Source organism: Anthonomus grandis, chromosome 1 (genome assembly GCF_022605725.1).
Source record: "Anthonomus grandis grandis chromosome 1, icAntGran1.3, whole genome shotgun sequence".
NCBI lineage: Eukaryota > Metazoa > Arthropoda > Insecta > Coleoptera > Curculionidae > Anthonomus > Anthonomus grandis.
Genome location: NC_065546.1, coordinates 43,530,221 through 43,557,086, shown reverse-complemented (window position 1 = coordinate 43,557,086; position 26,866 = coordinate 43,530,221). Strand labels below are relative to the sequence as shown.

The window sequence follows — 26,866 nt, the reverse complement described above, 5'->3', positions numbered from 1 at the left end:
ATTTCTTCAGGTTATCTGAATATTGATTGAAATATTATAGGGAAATTAATTAATATTGTCTTATTATTTCAACAGATTTTTAAAGTTCATTTCTCCATATTTGGTGAAGGGGCCGGTATACACTTTTACAGGTATCTTTGCTAGTTCGGATCGCATCCACCGTTTTTGTGGCTTTTTGTTCCGCAGAACTTTATTCAGAGGTTTGTCTTCTATTCTTGGTCTGTTTTCTGTGTACGATACAAACACACATAAAAAACTTAGGTTATGTTTACTGTCAATATAAATACAAAACAAAGATTGATAATTAATAGTCAAAATTAATCCGTGAGAAAATAAACATTAATAAAACATACTAAATAAATGTAACTTTTAAAGCATGATTTGATTCTTCTTAGGTTCCAGAAACTGAAAGCTCTAGATATGTATTCTAATGTATCCACAGGCCCTAGTTCAAGGAAGTATAGAAGTTCCCACAAATTGAAATCGAGAAAGGACCAAAAGCTTTCAAAGTTGATAGAGCCACACAGTGGGTCAGAAGATGAGAGCGAGCATGAACTATCTTATTATATTAATGACCGGGTCAAGTTGATGAAGGAAGTATTGAAAATTATAAAACCAAGGAAAATTAAGAGTATGGCTCCAGAATGCATGAAGGTATTTGATTTGTTTTAATTATTTTAAAACTAAAGAGATTTTTCTATTGTTCTTTTTCAAATTTCACCATTTTCTATGTTTACAAGAAGCTATATTAAAAAGTGTCTAAATAAATCAAAATTAACCGGCCCCCACAATATCCAAATCTTAATTCCATAAAAAATGAATGGGATCATAGTTCCTATTTCTTAAAACATTATTTGTTTCCTGATTTTTAGCTTCTATAAAAGCATATATTTTTAAGAAATCATTTATTTCAAACTATTAGACAGCAATAGAAGTGAGAGATCCTACCAAGATATGTGATGCTTTCAATCAATATTTTCTTGACATATCAAACAACTAGTCTGATGCCAAATTTTAGTTTGTCCTCTAGTTTTTTTTTCTAAAAGCAGACTATAACTACACATAAGCCGGCAACTGGTATTGTCGAAATAGGAGGATGGGGGAATAAGAAACATGAAATAGCCGCCCTGGTCGCGGTTTTAAAGATATGTTTCTGTAATTTTTTTTTTGGTATGTATCTTACTTTAGGGTATATTTGGAAGGGCGCCAATTCACTCTTCTCAGTTGTACATACAAAATTCGTATTTTAAAATTAATAGGGTAATAGGTAATAAGAAACGGTTAGGTTACATCTCATATATCAACAGTTTAAGTTGAATCGGGGTATTTTACAGATTTTTTAATTTTGGTTATTTTTTGTTTTACTTTTTTTGTCCGCCCCCAACAAAATTAAAGAAAACAAAAGTGATGCTTAAAGTTCCAAAGCATATTTATTTAACATTATAAAAAATAAAAATTTTTACTAAGTATCATTTAGACTAGGCTAATGATATATGTAAACGAAAAACAAACATATCTAAACGCGAAATAACGTAATATGATACAAAATCATACTCAAACGAACATATTTTCTTTTTTCATTTCATCAGAATAGCATTTTTTAATTTGAACATAATTTGCCCTTTTAATAGTAAAGGGTCCAATGCCCAATAAATTGATAGGACCATAAAAGATATATTGTTTTTTTACAACTTGTTTGTCCTCGTGTGCTGGCCAATCAAACTGTTCAAGATATTTTTTTAAAAATTTGACCATACAAGTGTCATCTGTGATGGAAATAATCCGACCTACATACCACTTGATGTCATAATAGATAGCAAAGTATTTTTCTTCTTCCAGATTCACTTGTGCTGTGTCACCATGTTTCAGCTTAACACATAGGGTTTCTAGGGGCTGGTCATCCATAACGCTCCTGTCATCCGAAGCATCATCCGATTCCAATAGTTTTGGGTCGAGATCTTGCTCATCTTCGGAAGTTGAGGAGTCCTCCATGGTTTTTCTTTTCTTGGATATGGTCTTTTTTGGATTCAAAAAGGTTTCTTAGGCGTTGAGCTACCACATCTGAAGTCAGAATTTCTCCAACACCTTGCGATACTTTCTCTTTCCTGGTGCAGTTGTGTTTTTCGCAACTTCAGAAAGAGTTTCGGAAAGCTTTTTTCTAATGAATAACTCAAAACTGGAGTTGCTTGTTTCTTTAGCTTGAGAAGACCTCTCCTTCAATCGCTCAGCTTCCTGGGCGACTGAAGGAGGCTGTAAGTCTATGACTAGGGCCAGGGATATCTTCTGGATTATATAGAGATGGCGAAACTGACGCAACAGGACTTGGAGCGAGTTGAGGCTGGTCCTCGGTTGGATTGGTATATTCAGCAATATTTCCAGCTTCCTTGAATCTTTTAAATTTTATAGGATCATAGGCAGTCTTTGTAAACTTGTCAAAATTTATAGGAAAAAGTCCCGTTGATTGAAAACCGGACCTAAGGTTCCGGGATTTGAAGGACTCTTTCCACAAAGTACCAATAAGCTCAGCAAATTGTGCTTTTGTCAACAATTTTGCAGGGTATTTTCTGTTATGTTCAATAAGAAGTTGATTCCAATCTGTTTTCATAGTCTTGAACACTGTTTTGTCAAGTGGCTGAATGAAATGACTTACATTTGGTGGAAATTTGACCAGTACGACATTATTTTCTTGTGCAAGTTTCACTAGACTGTAGCTAATATGAAAGATCACTCCATCGAAAAACAAGACAACCTTCTTGCGTCTTTGCTCTTTGGAAGGATTGATCTTTAAACCATTTGTTAAATAAATTCCCATCCATCCAACCATGTTCTTGAACAGCATATCGCGTACCGGGGTATTCATATTCTGGAATCCATGTGGACCATATCTGCTTCCCAGTGAAAATTATGAAAGGCGCAAGTTTTGTCCCATCAGCTGCTCCGCAGGCTAAGACTGTTTTATTTGTTTTCCCAGTTCCCGCAATATTTCTCGAGATTCTTTTGACTCCCTTTTCTGCCACGATCTTCATATCCTTTGGATCGTGTGAAAAGGAGGTTTCATCACAGTTGAACAAGAGGCCACCATCTTCAGAGCCGTTCATTGAACATTTTTGAAATGTCATCGTGAAAATGTCTGATGACAAAGGGATCCGTTCCTCTGACCCTTTTTTATGGCTAGCATTCAGCTCAGCTTCACCTTTTCTTATGGCTAGCTGAGGATAGCGCCAAGAATCCACGAAACCAATCCTCACCAGGACCTTTTCCATCTTTCCATTTGGTTTCTATTTTCTCTTCCTTAATAAACTGTGACACAAGTGTTAATGTCTCTTTTTTCGTTAGTCCTTCACCATGTAGCGCGCACACTCTTAGGTACTGAGCAAGGTCCTGTTCATCTTTATACCTAAGTTCAGGCTTTCGCCCACCACCCACTTTCACATCGCCCACTTTTTTGTATTGTTTGGAAAGCGTCCCAAATGGCACTTCGTATTTTTCTGTCGCGGCACGTAGTGTTAAACCTCTGCGAACTGCAGATATAACTTCTGTCATTCGATCAGAGTCATAGGTTACCCTTATTCCCTTCTTTTTGTAATTTCTGGGCATTTTTACTTAACTGGATTTACCTGCAACAACAAGAAGGACTAATAATAATAGTTTCTTATTAACCCACAATAGGGTTTCTTATTGCCCCATTAAATAAAACAATTGGGGTAATAAGAAACAATTCCATTATGGTGTACGCGTTTGTTGCAGGGAGATCTGAGAAAAAAGAAAATAAAGGCTTTTCACTCGTCTACAAGCTACGGTATCGAAACTAATGTTAAAAAATTTCTTAAGGCAAATTTAAAAAAATATATTTGAAACGCACCACTTTGAGGTGATAAAGTTTTAGGCAGAGTTAGCAAGTCTTTCAAAAAAATTAATAAAATATACAGCAATGCGAAATCGCTTTATATACCTTCTAGTTAAAGGATTTAAGTGTCTTGTATAATTTTTTCAGATTTTTCACATTAACAAAAATAAGAAATAAATTATGTGTATCTTATTGCCCCTGTTCCTTATTCCCCCATTGCCCTACATGGTAACGCAATAAGCTATAAATTATCTGATAAATAAATCATTCAAATCAAAAGAATTAGAATTTACCCTAAGAATTTACCCTGATCCAATAAAGAGTTTCAAGTGCATACCTGTTTTTAAAAATAAAAGATCAAATCAAGATATAATTAATTATATCTTATACGTTTCTCAAAGAATATTAGATTTCTTACAAATAACCTGCTAAATAGTAATTAAAAATTTTCTACCTCAAAAAGTCAACAACTACTACAGCTGTCTCTCAAGTGAAATCAAATAAAGCTTTAATCGTCTAAAGCATCAAGGTGTCGTTAATAAAGCTGTGGTAAAAAAGAAAAATACATATATATTTTTCTTTTTGAAAATAATCAATACCCTGAGACAATCAGTCATTAGTCTGAAACATATTAATGTAACAAGAAAATAAAAAAAAATAAAGATCACAACACAAATATACCAGTAAGAAATTAAAATCTAAAATGTGTCCATTATTATTGCTTAAACAGTACTTACATTACAATCTCAGTTACAAACTCAAACAATTGACATCACAATCATTGTGTATATCAAAACACAAATAAGTTAAAAAATGCTCTGTGAAATATTCCTCCGAGCTATAAAATGCCTTATGATGCAGGATTGTTTTTAACTGCTGTCAAAAAACGTTTATATATTTGAATCTTGCATAATGACTGGGGAAGATGATTGGAAGATGATGTGTCAAACTAGAAGTAGGTATTGGTAAATTTATGTTAAAAGATGACCTGCTATTATTTAACAGAGCTAATTATAGAGTAATATTTCTTATACATTAAGCCAATCTCAAAAATAAAAATTGAAGGGAGAGACAATATATTTTTTTTATAAAATAAGGTTTACATAAATCCCTTAAATTAAGCCCACGCAGATATCGAACTATACGCTTCTGTAAAATGACCACAGAAGTAAATAAAAAAAGAGATGAGTGGTCCCAGAAGAAAACCCCATAAGTCAGGTGAAAATCAATTGAGGCAAAGTAGACTTTTCTAGCAATACTCTTATTTAGCTCACACTTATCACAAAACCGCCAGGTGCCAATTTAGTGCAAAGCTTCTCAATGTGTTTATCAAAAATTTAGTTTATCATCAATAAATAACCCTAAAAATTTATTACAACTTGTGATATTAAGATGCTGGGGACCCAAATGCACATCATCTAAACTACACTTGAAATTTCCAAAATTCTTATTACCTGGAGTTCATTTAGAATGGACTTGCGAATGGCTTTATTTTTTTAAAAATTACTGTAGATAATAGTTTGTTTATTAGGCTTAATGGAAGATCTACTGTTCAGGAACCCATTATCAAGTTTTTGGGTATCCATGTTGACCAAAAACTCATTTGTGAATACCATGTTGAGCAGCTATGTGCCAAGCTCATGTGTTTTTTTGATTAGACAGATTTAAAACTAGGTAAATGATGAAAAACTTTGGAAAGACTATTTACTACGGCTTGGTACAATCTTCCCTGCAATATGATCTAATTTCTTGGGGTGCACTGGTACTTTAATAAGGTCTTTGAATCACAAAAAAAAATTCTGAGGTGCATGGAGGATATAGCAAAATAAAGTTCACCAATATGATATTAGACTTGTCCAGGAAATAAGATTACAGGTCAGGATTAAATCTGTAAATAAAATGAAAAATATTTTGGAGTTACTTGATATCCCACGGAAACTTAAACATAAAACTAAACATTTCCTCTTGGATTATGAATTTTACTCAGGGATTCCTTAAATTTTAAATATAAGGAAAGCGGCCACTGCTCATCTCTGTAAAAAGTGTCATTTGTTGTATGACATTGTTTTTAATTGTTTTAAAAGAAAAATCTGTTATTTTATTTCTGTAAATTTTATTATAACTTGACTAGACTTAAATATAAATTACCTACCTACTCATGTAATTTTTATGTTGAATAAATTATTATATTATTATTATTAGGATATGGAAATTCAAGAAATCAACTCAATTCTGCTAGAGGAACTGCTGGGCATATCAAATAAGAGGCTAAAATACATCTTTGAAGCAAAAGTCTTGGATGAAGAAAGCAGTACAGATGAAGATCAAGCTGATGATGATGATGTAATAAGCCTCGATAGTATTAGTGATGACGATTTTGTGGTCATTTCAGGTAAAAAGCAGTCATTTATTCATTTACTAGTATCATCTGACATTATTCTCATAAAGGTTCTTTATTATAACATGTCTAATATTATTGAATCTCTTTTCCATATCTGTATATATTATTTATTGCATTAAAATTGAATATTTTCTTTTAATTTATTGAAAAATCTCTCTTTGCCTTGGATTATTTTATTAACCTCAAGAGTGAGTAACGATTGATAGGCAACAGTGGATTATCTCTGATTTTTATTATGGAGCCCTGAAATCTAACAATAAAATGTTAAAAAAATTAGATGAATTATTGATTTGTACAAAGTTTGTAAACGGTAAAAAAAAGTTTTTAAAATCATATATAGACAAGTATAGACAATAGTACAATGGACATTCAAGACAAAGTGATTAAGATTAACTTAGATGAGAGAAACCAGATTTTTGGGCATAACATGTGCAATTATACAAGAAAAACATCACCTTATTTCCATCCTTATTTAATTTTCAGACTAAGATAGGGATATATAAATGAGAATTCAACTTTTACTCCTATTTCTATATCACTGTTTGGTTTTCTTAATAGTGTTTAGATCATCTGAATATAGTGTTTTTTCTTCCTTTAATTTATCCAATTATTCAAGAAAAACATAATTTTATTCCCATAATCTTCTAATTTTTAAACTGAGACAACAATATATATAAGAGAATTCATCTTTTCTTCCTATTTCTATATCTGTGTTTGGTTTTCTTCATAGTATTTAGATCATCTAGAAATAGTGTTTTTCTCGTTTAATTCACCCAATTATTTAAGAAAAAGATCACTTTATTCCCATACTCCTCTAATTTTTAAACTGAGATAAGGATATATAAATGAGAGCTCAACTTTGCCTCCTATTGCTATAACACTGTTGGTTTTCTTAATAGTGTTTAGATCATCTGGAAATAGTGTTTTTCCGATTTAATTCATCCAATTATTCAAGAAAAACATCACTTTATTACCATATTCCTCTAATTTTTAAACTGAGACAAGGATATATAAATGAAAATTTAACTTTTCCTCCTATTTCTATATCACTGTTTGGTTTTCTTAGTAGTATTTGGATCATTTAGAAATAGTGTTGCTCTCGTTTAATTTATCCAATTATTCAAGAAATATTTCACTTTATTCCCATACTGTTCTAATTTTTAAACTGAGACAAGGATAAAACATTTTAAATCATCTAATGTATAAATGAAAATTCAACTTGTCCACTATTTTCTACATCATGGTTTCATTTCGTTATTAGTGTCTGGATGGCCTGGAAATAGTGCTTTCCAGCATAATTAGACAAATTATACAAGAAAAACATCATTTTATTCCGATCGTCTTCTAACTTTTAAACTGAGATAGGGATAAGTTTAAAAAAGTTAAAATCTCATTTGTATGATTTTAATTTTATTTTCTGCATGTTGAGACGGCTGAGTCTATAACATCTGCAAATGTGCTATGTAGTTGTTGTAACTATCTCAATCTTAAGCAGGTGAATAGCTTGCCAAATTTGTTTGGTACATTTCTTGATCTGTTTTTCTCAAGTTTGTCAAATGTTGAAGTCAAATATGCCACTGAAAATTTATCACCGGCATCAAACCACCATCCTGCTTATGAAATAAGTATTCCTATTAATTGTAATTTTAGTCTTAAGTATGATGTTTATTATTATGATTTTGTAAACTGTGATTTTGTTGCCATTAATAATTACCTTGCTTGCATGAATTGGGATACTGCTTTTAATCAGAATGATATTAATAAATGCACTGATATTTTTGATGATTGTTCCAATTAAACATTTTAAATCATCTAATTTTCCCACTTGGTTTAGTAGAAAATTACAGAATCTTGTTATTCAAAAAAAGATTGCTCACACAAAATTCAAAAATAGGATCCCATGGATTATGTTAATTTTTCAAATTTGAGGAATAAATGTAAAACTCTTCGTGATGAATGTTTTAGGTCATATGTTGAAAGATTAAATACTGAAATTTCTCATGATCCTTCTTCATTTTGGAAACACATCAATAGATTATGTAGGTCTGATTCATACCCCAATAGCATGCATATGGAAGCCGAGGTTGCTGGTAATGGTCAAGATATTGTAAACTTATTTGCTAGGTATTTTGAAACTACATACAGGCAACCTGTCCGCAAGGCTCCTGACTATAAATTTGATTACAGTCTGGATTTAAATCACATCTCTTTTTCTTTATTGGACATATTTGATGAAATCTTACGCCTTCCTAACAAACATTCTTTTGGCCCTGATGGTATTCCAGCTGTTTTTCTTAAAAACTGTGTGTGCACTCTGAGTAAGCCTCTGCATCACCTTTTCAATCTTTGCTTGACATCAGGCAAATTTCCTGATTATTGGAAGGTAAGCTTTTGAATTGGTGTTAATTCATAAAAATGGCGATAGAACTGATATTTGTAACTATAGAGGTGTGTGTATTCAGTCTGTAGTTCCTAAGCTGTTTGACAGGTTGTTTTCTGTGCGATTTTCGTGGCACTGTAGGCGATTGCTTAGTGATCATCAGCATGGTTTTTGTCAGGGTAGATCTACGGTGACTAACCTGTTGACTTACCAATATGATTTGATTGGTGCTTTTGAGAGGTCTGTACAGGTCGATAGTGTGTACACAGACTTCTCGAAGGCCTTTGATAGGGTTGATCATGAATATCTGGTTCAAAGTCCTTGGTAGGACTTTGGTCGAATTTTGTCACAGTTTTTTGACTGGTCGCACACAGTTGGTCATGATAAGTAATTATATTTCTAATTGTATTGAAGTATCTTCAGGCTTGCCTCAAGGTTCGCATATTGGACCGGTCTTTTTTAACTTGTTCATAAGAGATTTGAGTGATGTAATTGTTCATTCAAAACATCTTGCTTTTGCTGATGATTTTAAACTGTATAAAGCCATTGAGTCATATCTTGATGCTGAGCTACTAGATTGGATTTAAATAGTGTTGCTGAGTGGTGTAATAGCAATAGTCTGGAACTGAATGTAAAGAAGTGTGTATGTATTTCGTTTGGTCGTTCTAATAAAATTATTAATTATCGATACACAATCAACAATAACGAACTCAAGTCAGTTGATACAGTTAAAGATTTAGGTTAGTTCTTTGATACTAAGCTAACTTTTTTGCCGCACATTTTGGATATTATTAACAGGAGTATGCGTAGTCTTGCTTTTATCACTAGAAATAGTGTACATCTTTCACCTTATTGTTTCAAATTACTTTACTCTTTGGTACGTTCCGTGCTTGAGTAGGCGTCTGTAATTTGGTCCCCTTATTATGATTCTCATATTGAACGCCTTTAGGCTGTACAAAGAAGATTCTTAAGATCCCTTGCTTATAGAGTTGAAGTTAATATATTTCGTAATTATTACATCGACTATAATGCTATCAGTGTCCAATTTAATATCCCTAATCCCTTGGATAGTGTTAAGTTTTTAGTTAAGTTTTTAGCCCTGTTGATGATTGTTTTTTCAGAGGTTTTATCTTGGTATATATATTTTTTTTTGTAATTCTAGTATTGTATTTATATTGTTATATTGTCTAGTATTTTGTATTATCTATTTTGTTTTTGTAAACTGGCTCTGCCGTATATTGAAATAAATAAATAAATAAATTTTCCACTATTTTCTATACCATGGTTCCATTTCGTTAATAGTTGTTTTTAGTTATTTCTTGTAAACTGGTTAAGCCTTAAAAATTTGTAGGTATTTTACGATATGGAATATCAAAATCTTTGGTTGATTGAAATTGATTTCACTACCTCACTTTTCTGGTTCTCAGTTATCTGAGTTATCACTACTTGATTAATAACATTATTTAGCAATTGAGTAACATTATTACTTCAGATGATCCTCCCTATTCTATAACAGACACTTTTTAATTGTAAAGGAATTCAACTGTAAGTTCTATTTTGTAAGTTTCACTGACCTCAATCTCAAGGGCCTGACTATTTCGTTTAAGTCTTTTAATAAATATATCTTTTATATAAGAAAATCTCATCCATTTTTCACAAAGAGACCGACGTATACAACAGACGAAAAACAATGAAAAACACAAAGTCACGGTCTCACAACATTTACTTAAAGCTACACGTGTTTCGCTCTATTCAGAGCATCATCAGGCCTAAAACAATAATAATTAGTCTTGAAAGAAAAAAAGAGGACATTAAAAAGACTAAAACTTTAAAAAGCCACTAACGTTGGCAAAACAGTAAATAAAATTAAGTAAAAAAACTTTAAATGTATGTTTATATTATTGTATATATTATTGTATATATATATATATATATATATACAGGGTGTCTCACGACGAATAGACGCGATCGATATTTCGAAAACTAATTTTTCAAAAATTTTGAAAATTTGGCAACATGGCACAGTCGATGGGGGCTACACAACTAAAATATTTTGACAGTTGTGACGTTTCCGGTTATACCGGAAGTAGGTGTCAACTTCGTTATTTTAAATGGAACACCCTGTATATTTTTACTTTTTTGGCTTTTACGTGAAATTCTAAGTATATTTTGTGTATAATGTCCTATACCTAAGTGTAACCGTTTTTGACATATTTTTAATTTCATGTGAAAAACTATGTTTATAAGCCCTAACATAATTACCGATTACTCCCTTTTAGTAGCCTTTATTTATTGGTTAGTTTTGGTTTTATTTTAGAGGAAGGACCACTTTAAAAGACTATTTTAAAATTTGGCTAAAAAAAAGATACAGGGTGGTCAAAAACTAGCATTAAAAATTAAAATGAAAAAATCATTAAAAGTCAATTTTTTTAAATGGAAACCCCCTATTTTTATAATTTTTTCATAAAGATAATTAAAAATAAGGTTAACTTTGTATAAGGTTATCTAGTCCAAAAATTGATAGTTTCCGAAATATTGGCAGTTTAAATTTGGCCTAATATTAAAAGCCGTATAATAACACGGCTCAAGGATTGTTGATTAGTTGGGCATGACGGTTGTCATAGTAACCGCTAGAAGCGGCAGTAAGACAATGGATTATATGCATTAAATTTATAAGTTACTTGCTATTTAAGTTTTCTTCGTAAAAGTGTAATTTAATTAAAAAGTGTACATTTCTGTTATAATCCATTATCTTACTGCCGCTTCTAGCGGTTACTATGACAACCGTCATGCCCAACTAATCAACAATCCTTGAGCCGTGTTATTATACGGCTTTTAATATTAGGCCAAATTTAAACTGCCAATATTTCGGAAACTATCAATTTTTGGACTAGATAACCTTATACAAAGTTAACCTTATTTTTAATTATCTTTATGAAAAAATTATAAAAATAGGGGGTTTCCATTTAAAAAAATTGACTTTTAATGATTTTTTCATTTTAATTTTTAATGCTAGTTTTTGACCACCCTGTATCTTTTTTTTAGCCAAATTTTAAAATAGTCTTTTAAAGTGGTCCTTCCTCTAAAATAAAACCAAAACTAACCAATAAATAAAGGCTACTAAAAGGGAGTAATCGGTAATTATGTTAGGGCTTATAAACATAGTTTTTCACATGAAATTAAAAATATGTCAAAAACGGTTACACTTAGGTATAGGACATTATACACAAAATATACTTAGAATTTCACGTAAAAGCCAAAAAAGTAAAAATATACAGGGTGTTCCATTTAAAATAACGAAGTTGACACCTACTTCCGGTATAACCGGAAACGTCACAACTGTCAAAATATTTTAGTTGTGTAGCCCCCCTCGACAGTGCCATGTTGCCAAATTTTCAAAATTTTTGAAAAATTAGTTTCCGAAATATCGATCGCGTCTATTCGTCGTGAGACACCCTGTATATATATATATATATATATATATATATATATATATATATATATATATATATATATAGCTATATATATTATTGTATATTATTATTGTTTTAGGCCTGATGATGCTCTGAATAGAGCGAAACACGTGTAGCTTTAAGTAGTAAATGTATGTTTATATTATTGTATATATATATATATATATATATATATATATATTATTGTATATATATATATATATATATATATATATATATTATATATATATATTATATTATATATATATTATATATATATATATATATATATACACTTCTTTCTATCAAGTCGAGATCCGATCATATCGTGGACTACCTGAGATCCACCTGAAGCCCTTAATATATGGAAGCAATAATTTGTTAATATATTTAACAAAGTGGTTCAATTAATGGGATCATGAGAGGGGTAGATTTTTTCAACCCCTTTATATATACCATGTATATATATCAACCTGAGATCCACTAAATATATGGTGAAACTCGAGATCCGACCTTGTATATAATTAAAGTCACCGCATAACGCGAGATCCAACGATGTTGCCAGATCAAATATTGCCATTTTGTAAAACAAAATTAGGTTTTGTTAATCTTTTATGTTTACCTATAAACTATTTCTGTATTAATACAAATGGAAACTATAAAAGAACGTAGATTAGCAACGAAAAACTAAGAAGTAATCAAAGAGGTCTATACTGTGACGATAATTCAGTAATTTAAACAGAAAATAGGACTATATTTTAAAAATCTTTCGCTAATATTTTATATTTCATTACGGCTATATGTATTAGATAGGTGTGCCACAATATTAAGGGAAGAGGTCGGATCCCATAAAAGTCTATGTGTTCGGATTGATGATTTTTTTTTTCTTAATGAAAGCAAACTAAACAAACTACTAATTTCTTTTTTTTTTTAAATTAGTTAAATATATTAATCTCGTAAATCTGTGATATTTTGGTTATTGGTTCATTTCTTTCATAGAATATTTGGTATAATTCTTTATGGTAATTAAGGATTACCGTAAAAATAAGGAATATTATTGGCTTATGCCTATATGCCTTATGGCTATATGAAGTAAATTTATATGGCGACTCATTTATTGGCGTAGCTTGATTTTTCATTGTATTTATTACTCGTAAATTGACTTCTTTAGAATTTTTCTTCTAATAATAAGTTATTTGCGAGATTTTAGATTAATTTTTTTCTAAATTATACTCACAAAAAATTGGTCAATCAGAATAAAATATATCGAATCATAAGTACTCTTGTTTTAGAAATGTTATATATTGGAAATTACGTACTGGAAGTTTAAATATTTTAATTATTGCTGATATTAGTTATTAAATGTTTTGATAATTACGTGTGTAAATTATAAAAATACCTATTAATTTGAAAGTAATAGAAAAAAAGGAATTGTCACAATCGTTTGAAATGTTTGCATTTTAAGTAATAGCCGGGATTCAGGACGATAAATATTCTACTCTAACAATACTTTTTTACACGTTTTCGAATTATCGAATTAAAATTGAAGTTGGTCTTTTATTATTCCACCGTCTTCGAGAAAATATGTACTTTTCTGATTAATTCATAACATTATAATAACAGGCGTTAATAACTAATAGGCGTTATTCAGCATTTAAGTCAATTGAAGAAGTATTTTGTCACGATTTTGATGACGTCACAGAATGCAATTTGAGATTATCGACTTAGGTGTATTTTCAGTCCCGTCGAGTCGAGATTATTATATGGCATAAGGTTTTGGGGTTTGTGTAGTCAGCACTCTCTTCTTGGCTTTTCAAAAGTGTGTTAGTTTTAAGGAGAAAATTTTGTATATTGCTGCTAATTTAGTATTAGCAGCAAATGCCCCATTCTACGTTGATTAACAAATCAATCATGTATAAAATTAAAATCTGTAATCGTTTACTGGAACACATTGAACAGCGCTTTTCCTCTTTTCTTTAAGCTATTTCGGAAGAAGGTCTGTAATTTTCACCTTGGAAGTGTTTACAATAATCTGAATGAGTTTTATTGTGATAACATTTAAATATGAGTGATTCCTTTCAAATCTTTGTATTTTTATTATTTTAATTAAATTTAACACTTTTAAGAGTTTTTTAAATCAATTTTTTATTTTAAAACTTCGGTCTACTTATTTTCAATGGATTTATACTATGTGTGCTTTGAAAGAATACCTTCTGCTGGCCGAGCAAAATGGAGGTTGTTATTTTTAATTAAATTACAAATTACAAGAAAAATATTCATATTAATTGCATTGCTACTGACTTACAGGTTCTCTATTCAAATATTTAGACATCAAGATTATTCAAACTTCGTTGTGTGTTCTAGTTTCCTCATCACATGATTATTGTTTCGATTCTCTAACTCTGAGTTTAGTGTATCGTAAATATTTTAAATTAACAATCCAGTTGAAACTTTTAAATAGTTAACACTTATATTTACAGAGATACAGGTAATTAAAATGATTGGTTATATAGTGCATTTACGATGAAAGGAACAGATTAATTTTATATTAAGATATTTTTTTCTTCTTTTTTTTATTTGGATACATCGACTAGTATTGTCACTTGGGCATTTTTTAAATAAAAATTTTAAAGAAATAAATGTAATTTTATACAAGGTGCCAAGTAGAAACTAAGGCGTCACCCTTCATTTTTCTAAATAAAATATCATGATATTTTACAATTCTATGATATATTTTGAATACTTTTTGTATAGCATACCATATATCTAAAGAAACATAAGTCATTAAAAAATAAAAATTAATTCTAGATTTATTGCGACTACTGCTCGTTTTAAATTCTTTCATAGACTAAATACTAATGATTATTTAGAAATATTTAGCTGTTTTGCTTGTTATGTATAGGATAGTTTACATATGCTTTCCTTAATATAAGGAGCATGTGAAGCGGTTTTTTTTTATATTCGATGAACCGTCATTTTTGTCATGCTGCCTTCTTTTTTCATAAAGCGTATTCTTTTTTTTCCTTTTGACAAGTAAACGATTTGTATTGTAATATTTAATTTGTTGTCCATTTGATTCAATACGTCCTTTGCAATGAAAATTTTAGTTACAGGGGTCTCAAGTTAACACGTTAACCCAACTCACGTTAACAGGGAAAATTGCAGATATTGGGCAACCGAAAGTCCTCATTTGACCCAACAATATCACATACAGTGGCCCTCATAAATTTAATATGTGGGCAAGTATTGTGAAATATCGAATCTTTGCACTCTTTTTTTTTGGAGATACAATACAACGGAAAGCGCTACTGAGACTTTCTAAAGCTTGGACTTATCCCTGCTTTAGTTGTTTTATTCCTTGATCCACAAGAGGCTGACATACCTAGTAACGAGCGAGATATGGTTTTAACAAGACGGGGCACCTCCTCACTTTGCCATTGCTGTTCGACAATTTCTGGATGCAACTTTTTCTAACAAATGGTGGCCACCCGATGTAACCCCATTATATTTTTTTAATAGGGATATTTGAAATCCCAACTTGATGTGAATAGACCAAATAATATTGATGACTTAAAGCCAAGAATTTAACAAGAAATTAGACTTGTCGATCGAAAATGCATTGAATTGACAAAAAATTGAACATCAGTTGAAATAAATATTGTATAAAGTTTTATTTTTTAATAAGGTATGTTTCACTAGTCTATTACGTCAAATTTCACAAACCGCTGACTTTTATAGTGTGCTATGCAAAAAGTATTCAGGGTATATCGTAGAATTGTAAAATATCATCTACAGGGTATTTCCATTTAAAAAAATTAATATTGACGCCATAGTTTCTACTTGAGGTACCCTGTATAGAAAATTTTTATTGTGAAAAACGCGCAAGCGACAATGATAATCGACGTGTCCGAAAAATAAAAGAAAGAAAAAATACCTGAATTTTAAAGGAATTTGGCCTTTTCATCGTGAATGAACTATATACATAAATGATTGTGCAGACATAAATAATTGGTTTAAAATTATCTTAATGGCGGTCACTTCCAGCATTTGATAAAATAAATTTTAAGAATATGCAATATAATTTATTAATTTCTGTTGCAATAAAGTATTATAATTATTATTTAAACATAATTATTTCGTAAACAGTTGAAGATAGGTAAAGGATATTATTTATAAAACATGTACAAAATTATTCCATGAATTTGAAAATGCAAAAATATACAAGAGGTTTCATTTAAGAAAAAAAAATATCTCAAACTTGTTCAAAATATGTTTGATTCCAAAATATAATTCACGTTACCTAAAAGAATTATAGGATTTGTATATTTTTGTTTATCAACTTACAAACTTAATAATAAGTTAAATCAGATGGATATTCATGTTTATGTTTTGTATTTTTTAAAAGACTTAATATCTTTGTTTTAAAAGGACTTATCTCTTTCTTGCTGCGTATACAAATATCGTGAGAATCGAATATCGTCAGAAATGCAACTGGGCAAACAAACAGATTCGAGATCTCAGCTTGTGGAGAAAATATACACATTTTAAATTTCCATTGTGATGAGTCAGCGTAGTGGTCAATAGGCAATATTTTAGATTGCTTCAAGAAAATTTTTAAACTTCATTGCTTAACTCTGTCAAACACCTCACCTCCAGTTAACCTCACTTTGATATGTCATATGGGAACCTCCATCGTGTGACACATGTAAGCAGCATGTAAAATGTTTATTCAACAGTGTCCAAAAAAAATTTGTGGTAATAAAAGACATTTTATCAACTTAAACTTTAGTAGGCCAAATGGTTACTCTCATTGTGTCACACATTATTTTAAATGGCAAACACTTTTCCATTTTTACTTCGCCAAAAAAAAAAATTGGATGCAAGTTGAAGCGATTTACTAGTAAAAATGTATGATAATAAACTGTTCATTAAGTCCAAATAGTCCATTTTTTTCAAAATACAATATATTCTTGAATCGTCCAATCTTTGGAAAACCAAGTGGATATCTTTAAATAAAACAATTTGTATTTACAACAAGATCCCCCGCACTACGATTTGACAATTCGAGAGTAGCTTAATAAACAGTTTCCAGGGATGTGTATTGATAAAGGAGCGAATAATTCGCGAATATAGAGATATTAGCGGACAAACACTTAGCAATCTTCGTGAGGAATTTCTAAATAGACGTTATTAGTGTCTCGCGAATGACAGAACAGATTTTGAGGACTTAATAAAATAAATTCTGTGAACTGAATAAATTGTTTTTAAGCACCTTTTCACACCTCTACTCTTTATAAGTCTATAAACTTACATTTTTATACACGACTATAGGATACCCATATGACATACCAAAGTATGACTTCGATAAATATTCACTATTACCAGACATTTTAGCTCATTATTCGCTGGTACTTCAATCGATTTAATTTTTTTGGCTCTGTTGAATAGACATTTTAATGCTGATCAGAATGATGTATCACACGATGGGGATTCCCATTTGATGTATCAAAGTGAGGTTAGCTGGAGGTGAGGAGGTAATTGACAAAACTTTGTCAAATATAAAATTAAACGTCAACCCTCTATATCAAGATTGACGTGTGTTATTTTTTAAAGAAGTGTTAAAAAGAAAACGAGAATATTCTGTAACATAAGTGTCCATTTTTTGGCGTATTTACTTGATTTCTATCACAACCCATCTAATGGTAAATTGACTTTGTTTTATTTAAGATTTTCTAATTTTAAACATACCATAAAAAAATTAAATTTTTAATTTTGGGAAAGAGCGCTATGAATAAGCTAAAAATGTTAAATTTGGGTCAGTACCTACATACAATTTGACATTTCAAATTTTGTTATTTTCTTTCTTTGCATTTATGTGTTGGCGGATTCTAATAAAAGCTGCAGCGTATAAGTTAAAAATGTTTTAACAGTTAATTTTTTTGACGTTATGCAAAGAAGTTCTAGTTCTAGAGAATCAAAGTTTATTTCCTCTATTTATACTTTTATCACCTGCTTAAAGACATTAGTCATGCTGGTCTGATGGATCTCGTCTTAATCGTAATATACTTTAGAAAGCGCTGGCAATTAAAAATAATAATTTATGTCCCTATATATTGCAAATCATCAAGTTCAAGACAAAGCTTATTTTCTAATGCCCCATAAAAATCCGCGGCTGGAGTTAAAAAATAATTCATCAACGTTGCCGCGATTGACGGATCTCGTCTTAACTGAAATACAGCACACAGAGGAAGGCGGCTCGAGCGCCACCTAGAGATTTAGGACGGAACACATGTTAGTATATAATATACATAATCGTGCCAAACGAGATCCGGACAATTTTTTGAAAAAAGTCGTTTTAGACCTTTAGCATTCAAATGCGACCTATATACACGTGTTACAAGGCGAGATCCGAAAACGGATCTCATCTTGAAAATCGGATCTCGGGTTGTTGATCGTATAACAAAAATGGATCTCAGCTTGTAATCGGGATATATATATATATATATTATATATTATTGTATATTATTATTGTTTTAGGCCTGATGATGCTCTGAATAGAGCGAAATACGTGTAGCTTTAAGTAAATGTTGTGAGACCGTGACTTTGTGTTTTTCATTGTTTTTCGTCTGAAATATATCTTTTCCTTCAATTTCTTTAAGTAACTCTATATTTTTAATATAAACTTATTGCAGGTTCTCTCTCTTTATAACTTTTTTGACACTCTTTTTTGAGTATAAAATTCTAGATCCTAACCACTAATTTTAACCACCCTCCACACAATCCACCTACTAAATTGACTCTTATTTAAAACTAATCTCTTAACATAACTTAATATTACCGTAGATGATGAAGGAGGTAAGCAAAAGTGCAAACATAAACGGAAACAAATCAAAGAAGAACCCAGATCGAAATCAAAAAAAGTGAAAAAAGAAAAACCAGATAAAGACATTGAAACTGTTAAAGAAAGAGACAAAAAACGCCGCAAGCAAATCGACCAAGTGCGAGAAAAATTGAAAAACAAAGAAGACATTACTCAAAAGGAAAAAGAGACTATGGGAGAAGAGAACTTGATGAGTGTGCTTGAACTTTTGGAACTACAGGCCCGTGCCAGGGCGATAAGATCCCAGCTGGAGTTGGAAAGCAAGAAGAGGCAGGAAGAGCAACAGAGGCTACAAGAAGAAACGAGAAAACAACAGAACGGTAATGCTGATGAGGAAGACGAAATTATTATCGAAGTTCCCCAGGAAGTGGAGATTGTTATTACTTCGAGTGATTCAGAAAACGAGTCGAAGTACCCAAAAGGTTAATTTATCATAGAAGAATTTGTATTAAATATAATTTAATAATATTCTGCCTTTTTTTAGTGAAACCTATAGACAAGCCACCCTCTCCTGAAAAAACTTCAACTAGTAATAGTCAAAAAACAGCAGCTGAGCATAATGATGAATCATCTCAAGACTCTCCTGAAGTTGATTTAATTACACAAAAACTAAATGAACCGGGTGTGAATTTGATCCATAGCAGTGATAAAGAGGATGGAGAAGTATCTGAAGAAGAGTCTAAAAAACGTTGTAAATTGGACAAGATTAAAAATGATGTAGAGCCGGAGGAGATAGTGGTGAAACGTGAGAAACAGCAATCGGATGGCAGCAGGAGTGAGAATTTAGTGGTAAGTAAATAAAATTTCCCGCCAAAATTAGTCGAATTATATAAATCATTAACGTAGGATCAACTGTTTGTCCTGTACAACTCCTCTATGTTTGTGCAAAAAAAATATAAAAATGTTTTAATTGGTCTTAAAGTTGTGCCCAAAAATGTCCATCAATAATTTAAAAATGTTGATGTTGGAATACAAATTTGGTTGATCTCAAACCTTGGTTGATAAAATGTCCTTTAACTGAAAGAGTTTTTCAGTCACATAAAATGTTATTATATGAAACTAATAGGTAAAAAATATCCTTTTTTTTACTAAAATGCTTATTTCAAATATTTAGGGAAAATGATCCCAAAAAGAATGAACATTTATTAAGAAAATTAGTTAAAAACTTTCCCCTACGAGAACTGGCCTAGTCGTTTTAATACTGTAGCATTTTTCCCGTTTGTTAGGTGCGAATCAAAAGAGTCGAAAACTAACTCAACTAACTTATTTAGACAGCACTACAAAAACATGATTATAACGACCACTCGCGATATTTATTTACGACTCTTTAAATTTCTCGCCAATATTCCAAACTTTACTACTATTGGCGTTGCGGCTCCTTATATACTCGGCAGAATGCTGTTCCGGAATCGGATCAAACGTTGCCGTATAAATCCGACGTTATTAAGGCCCGGTTGTACAATGGGCGTTCAACAACAGGTTATAAAGATCTCCGGTTCAGCGGAATTAATCCGTTGTACAATGTTGGTTCAAACGATAACCTGCGGTTCATCTTGACCGTCCAATTTGGTTTATTACTATAGGTACCCTAGGTTTAATTTACAAACCATAAATATAAAAATGGATCCTATTTGGGAAGATATTACGCATGACCAGAATTTTCTGGAATTAGTAAATAAAATTGTACACCCTAAATCACCCTAATGACCAGATCATTTCAACATTTGGGATGATAAAGAATTTAAGGCTAGATTTAGGTTGGAAAAGCAAGCTGTAAGATTCATAGTAGATAGAATTTCTGAAGAAATTTCATCTGTTACGGACAAGTATGATGATTTGTATTAATTCAATTACACTATTTATAGACTTTAAAAATACTTTTAGATCTTAGATAGAATATCGTCAGCATTTTTGCTTTCAATCTGAATAACAATTGATTCTAAAAATTTTACAATATTTAAGATTGAAAATGCTTTAAAACAAGTTAAAAAACCTGCAGTAGCATCAATGTTATATTTTGATGTTAGTCCTGTAAGTTGGCTCCCTAATATTTTATGGATATCACTCTCGTTTGCAGTTATTGTTATTAAGTTTTTGCTTGGCCCTTTTTTTATATTCTCATACTTATTTTTTAGAAATGTAACAGTTCTAAGGGGCTCTCCGAGAACACTGTTAAATTCCTGACAAATTTTCTCCAAGCCTCTACTTTAATTTCACTATTGTTGTAATCCGTTTTATTACATTCTATGCATTCCTTGTATTTCTTTACTAAATTAATAAGAACATTTTCTTCTCTCACTGAGAAATTGCTTACCCTAATTTTTTTCTCCATGTCAGATGAGCAGACCCAAACGGTTTGGCAAGCAGCAAGGCGGCACAAAACTTATAATCGGCAACAGACAAAAATCAAATAAGTAAATAAATAAATTAATTTTAATGCATAGGAACTTCTTTTTTATGTGGCCATTGCAGACTTTAAATAGAACCTAGTTTAACTAAACTTATACTGGAACAACACACGAACCTCTGAACTACGTTCAACGAAGAACTGCAGTTTAGTAGAACTTAAGTTGAACCACTGCTTGTAAAACCGGGCCTTAAAATAATGAAAGCTAACACGGACAGTAAAATGGCAAAAGAATAGGTTACTCGGGATACTCCGTGACACGAAGTATAAGAACAAGTATAGATGGTACCTTCCGACACGTGTTTCTGCTTTTTGGCTTCTTCGGGGCAGGGCAACCAGAAAAATATATATAATTTGTTTAATTAGCTTTATTAACTCCGGTTTTGGAGGAAAAATATAGCATCTACACTAAGGAAGAGCTTATGCTTCCTGTGTGATACAACCTTAACACGAGTCAGTACAGTTTTAATGAATGAAAGTTAGCACGTACAGTACCATCTTTACTTGTTCTACTTCGTGTCCCGGAGTATCCCGATAAACCTATTTCTTTTATTTTTTTTTAAATTTCCATATATTAACACTTCTCTGTATGTCCAGGAATAGTACTAACTACGGAAACAACTTAGGAAATAAAAATGATTTTGTGACGTCATAATCGCGGGTAATTTAAAATTTGATGGCGCCAAATGTCAATTTTGCTCTTCTATATCGCAAGTACGCCTTAAATTAGTAGAAAATGTGTGGTTCATTGGAAAACTATAAAGGGCAGATTAAAAAAATGTTAAATCGAGACTTTTATTTTTTAAAGAACGTTCTCTCTTTATCACTTTTTCTATTTGCGTATTATAATTTCTGAAAGGTTTAACTTTTGGCTACGACATACATATTTATTTATTACCCAGCAATATTGAGGTTCGTTGGCTAGCGTATACAGTTTGGCCTATTGTAGTTGGTTCCTGTATGCCGAGATTGTTTTGGCAGTAAAGAGATAAAATGTGATTACCTCAGAACCCACTTGGTCTCCATTGAATGATCTTGTACTTCTGCCAGGTATTATTCGAAATATATCAGCTGGTTAGGTAGTAAACTTCTTAAAAGTCAACTTCAAAGAAACTATCAACTTAAAAGCTTAATAGCTTAAACGGCTTATCAGCTGAAAAAAAAACAGATTATTACATGAAGAATTGTACGTGTTCTGGGCATTGAATTTGCTTATGCCAAGAAATTAGCTGTACATGAATATTGGTCCACTAATTCTTTGTTATATTCTCCAATTTTTAGAGAATGCATGCAAGTGATAGATTTACATCCATTAATAGATATTTGCGTTTCTGCGCAACAATGCAGAGCTTTATAAAATTGGAGATGTTTTGCAGAAAATAAAGGAAGTTTAAAAATGTCCCTAAAAGGTCTGTACAAAATCCTAGGACATATTCCTGAGGTCAAAATAAGCCGATTTAAAGCAACTTACCTTAGTCCAAAGTTAAAAGCTTCGTTTGTTAGTAATAGGGTGTTAAATTTAAAAAATAAAAATTTTATTTAATTTTTTTTACATTTTGCGACCGACTACTTTGAAAATTGGTACCTATGGGTTTTTTGGTATGAGAAACCGAAAATGGGTATCTTTTTACTGTGGCCGATCCATACTGCACTGTTGATGGAGTAAAATGGCCATAACTTTTTTGCAAGTGTGGTTTTAATTTTTTTTTTGTAAAGGAATAAATAAATATATTATAACATTTTCCTAACGCTTTTGTGTTATTTCGTGTTTCAGTCTTTGAAGCTGCACCAGAATATTTTTTTAAGTTATTAGCTTTAGTAATAAAATTTAATCAGTAGTTAGTGCCAAATGATTTTTTTAAAGTCTTGTTTGTATGTGTAGAAAAGTAATAATAAATAAATATTTTTATTGTAAAGAATTTTCGTTATCACCCATATGTTCAGAAGAAAAAAGCATTGTTTGATTTGGTACGAAGGTGTTTTTAGCTTGTTAGTAAAAATTAAATTTCTTATTTGTTGAAATGGCTGAAAGATACAGTTTTGAAGAAATGACCGATATGTTATTAGTGTTTGATTATTGTGAAGAAAATGACCGGGAAAGGGTTAGGGTATATGGGCAAAGATTTACAAATCGGCGTATACCAAATCAAACATTTGCTGCTATTAAGAGACGCCTTTGCGAAACCGGTTCAAAGAATGTTGAAGACTTTTTGGCTGCAGATTTTGAACAACGTTTGGACTTCTGTCAATTTGTCATTGAAAACAGACAACAAATTTTGTTTACAGGTGAAGCATGCTTTACGAGAAGTGGTGTAACTTAATTTTCATAATGAACATGTTTACGCTGTTGAGAATCCCATGCCACTAAAGTAACTCATATTCAACATGAGTTTAGGGCTATGTAGGCGGAAATCATTGGCAATTATATAATCGGTCCTGTAATTTTGCGATTAAGGCTAACTGGTGTGAATTATTCAGAACATTTACAAAATACGGTGCCAGATTTAGTAGAAGAATTGCCATTACAACTTCGGCAATATATGTGGTTCATGCATGATGGTGCTCCACCGCATTTCACTTTAAATGTTTCGAATTATTAGCATCAACAATATCCCAATAGACGGATTGCAAGAGGAAATGACGCTCCTGTAAACTTGCCATCACGCTCACCGGACTTGACTTCATTAGATTATTTTTTGTGGGCGTCTTTAAAAACAATGGTGTACTCTAGAGCACTTAATACAGAAGAAGAGTTATGGGCAAGGATTCAAAATGCAGCCAACATACTGAAGAACGATCAGGAGTTGATGCAAAGAGTACTTTTTATGCCGCGTTAACATGTATAATCATGTTGACGTAGGTCATTTTGAACAATTTTTAAAAGTTTATAATAATTACAATTACTTTAAATAAATTATTGTTTCTCGTTAAATTAAAAAAAAGACCTTTTTGCAAACTACGTTAAAAGTAATAATACAAAAAATTTCATTCCAATTTTTTATTATTCCGGTGCGGCATGAAAGACTAAAACACGAAATATCGTGGTAATAGTTAATTTTAGCGGGTTCTAACAAGAGTACCTTTTTTAATCAAAAACGTTAGGGAAACTGTTTTCATTACAAAAAAAAATAAAAACCACACTTGCAAAAAAGTTATGACCATTTTACACCATAAACAGTGCAGTATGGAGCGCCCTCTGTTGGCCACAGTAAAAAGATGTCCATTTTCAAGATTCTCATACCAGAAAACTTCTAGGTACCAATTTTTAAAGTGGTATGTAGCAAAATGTTAAAAAATTAAATAAAATCGATTTTTTTAATTTAACACCCTATAACTAAGAACCGAGCATCTTTGGACTAAGGTAAGTTCCTTTAATTCGGATAATTTTGACGTCAGGAATATGTCCTAGGATTTTATATAGGCCTTTTAATGACATAATAATGTATCCTGTATAAAAACAAAGAGGCATCGTTTTGCAATTAACTTATACATTGTAATTAAGTTATGTGATTGCAAGACAGAATATATTCTAGACTTTAATGCTTACGTTGGGAAGACGCAAACTCTGATAAAAGTAATGATTCTGATAAACCTCAGGAAGTCACAGGTGATTATTATTAAATTAATGAATCCATACCTGGACAAGGGTCACTCGCTTTATACAATCCTTCTATCCATCATTTTTATACAAAACTTTCATTGTTTCTTTTTTTTATTTACATGAAGGAAAAACCAACACATCTGGAACAATATGTCAGAATGGAAGAAGTAGGCCAGATCTAAGAGGAAAACTAAGTACAGAAAAAATGTCTTAGAACAGTTCCAAAAAGCTTTTAGTTTTGAGATCGAAAGACCGCCGTGATGCGACAATGCTCTCCACCATGCACGAAGATACATTAATAAACTTATCTAAACTAAACCGAAGACAGGAGAAAGTATAAAGAAACTTTATGTGTCATATATTATAATGCAAACCTGGAAACGGTAGATCGGTCAGATATGCTGGTTATAAAAAATTATTCTTCCAATGTGCAGACTTATGTTCCATTCATTGTTATTAACACGAAGTGAAAAGAACGTTTCCTTAGCAGTTTTTCCTGTAAATGTTGTTAGTGAGTTATTAGGAAGGTAAGTCCATATCTATTTTATATACGAATATGTAATATACCATTCCTCTTTTTCTAGCCATGCACTTCAGCGCGAAAGGCCACCAGCTATTCCTTCTATCAAGAAAAGGCTAACAGAACGCCACTTCCCGTCACTATAAGTTCCACTTATTTATCTTGATACAGAAGAATCAAAAAGAGCTATGAGGCGCTGTGTAATTTGTGCCCAGACCAGTATTGGAGTGAGAAAAAGAAAAGAATCGAAATGTATGTGCAAAAATTGTAATGTAGGTTTATGTATCCTCCTTTGTTTTGAGACATATGATACCATTACAAGTTTATAATTTTCATGTTGCTAATAAGTTAAGGTTAGATTTGTATATATGTGTGTTTCATTTGTATTAATAAAATATTATACATAAGTATTTATTTCTACTTATCAAAACTGTTTTTGGGATATTTAAATAAAAAAATAAAACCTATTTATGTTTTTTTTTCCACTGTCGGATTCATCCGACATTCGCCTTTTAGTCAATACTAAGACGTCCGTTTGAAAGATATGCCAACCTAAATCATTACCGCAAGTTATTCACTTTCATCTTTATATTAAAAGTACTCTGTTTCCAGATTGTAAAAGAAAGAGAACAAGTTGAACAACTTGGGGATAACTCTGAAAATCACGATGAAACTCAACCCAGTGATACTACATTAAATACCAACGAGCCTGAAAATCCATGCAAACATAAGCCAGAATCCGCGACTAAATTAGATGAAGTGGTGGAAGAATATATGAAAGCTCAGTCTCAGCCACCGGACAATTCCGAAGAACTTCAACGTATAGAAGAAGAGAAAAAACAACTGGAATCTAAGAACGAGAAGGATAAAAAGAAGAAACTAAAAAAACTGAAAAATAAGCTGGAAAGTTTTAAGCAAGACGTAGCTGTTGAGAGTAATAATAGTAGTAGTAATGTGACAGTTTTGGAAAATATTGTAATAAAATCCAAAAATCTGGGAGGAAATAAGCGTAAATCTTTGGAACATTCGGACGATTTGGTTATTAATGTCGATCAGGACGATTATGATTGCATGATATGCGACTAGATTGGGAAATAAATTTAATTGATTGTGAATTTTTATAATAAACTAGATGTCCCTAGTGAAATTCTTCAATTATAGTTGTATAGAACATCAGATTATAACTTTTTTATTCTTATTTCTAAAAAAAATATGCACAATAAAAATATATATTTAATACCTGTTTTTGAAATATTTTCGTTAAGATTTGGCGACCATTGTTTGTGTTTTAATATTAAAAATATGTCGGTAGAATTATATTATTTGCTTTGTTTTGTTAATTTAACGCATCTAGTTATAAAAAGTTTAAGAATTTTGA

General features: G+C 31.3%; 1 protein-coding gene across 2 annotated transcripts; it reads left to right on the top strand.

Moving 5' to 3' along the window:
• Nucleotides 1–258: 258 nt before the first annotated feature.
• On the top strand, nt 259–26,725 carry LOC126739241 (pre-mRNA-splicing factor CWC22 homolog). 2 transcript variants are annotated; one of them, XR_007661580.1, is made up of 6 exons: nt 259–654; nt 6,050–6,239; nt 18,924–19,382; nt 19,445–19,749; nt 25,094–25,495; nt 25,553–25,955. XR_007661580.1 is itself a non-coding variant. In XM_050444820.1 (5 exons), the coding sequence occupies exons 1-5, from the start codon at nt 421–423 to the stop codon at nt 26,572–26,574; spliced, it is 1,662 nt and encodes a 553-aa protein (XP_050300777.1). In that variant the 5' UTR covers nt 259–420; the 3' UTR covers nt 26,575–26,725. The 2 variants fall into 2 exon arrangements, 1 of the variants encoding a protein (XP_050300777.1); XM_050444820.1 differs by lacking the exons at nt 25,094–25,495; nt 25,553–25,955 and adding an exon at nt 26,101–26,725.
• Nucleotides 26,726–26,866: the final 141 nt, after the last annotated feature.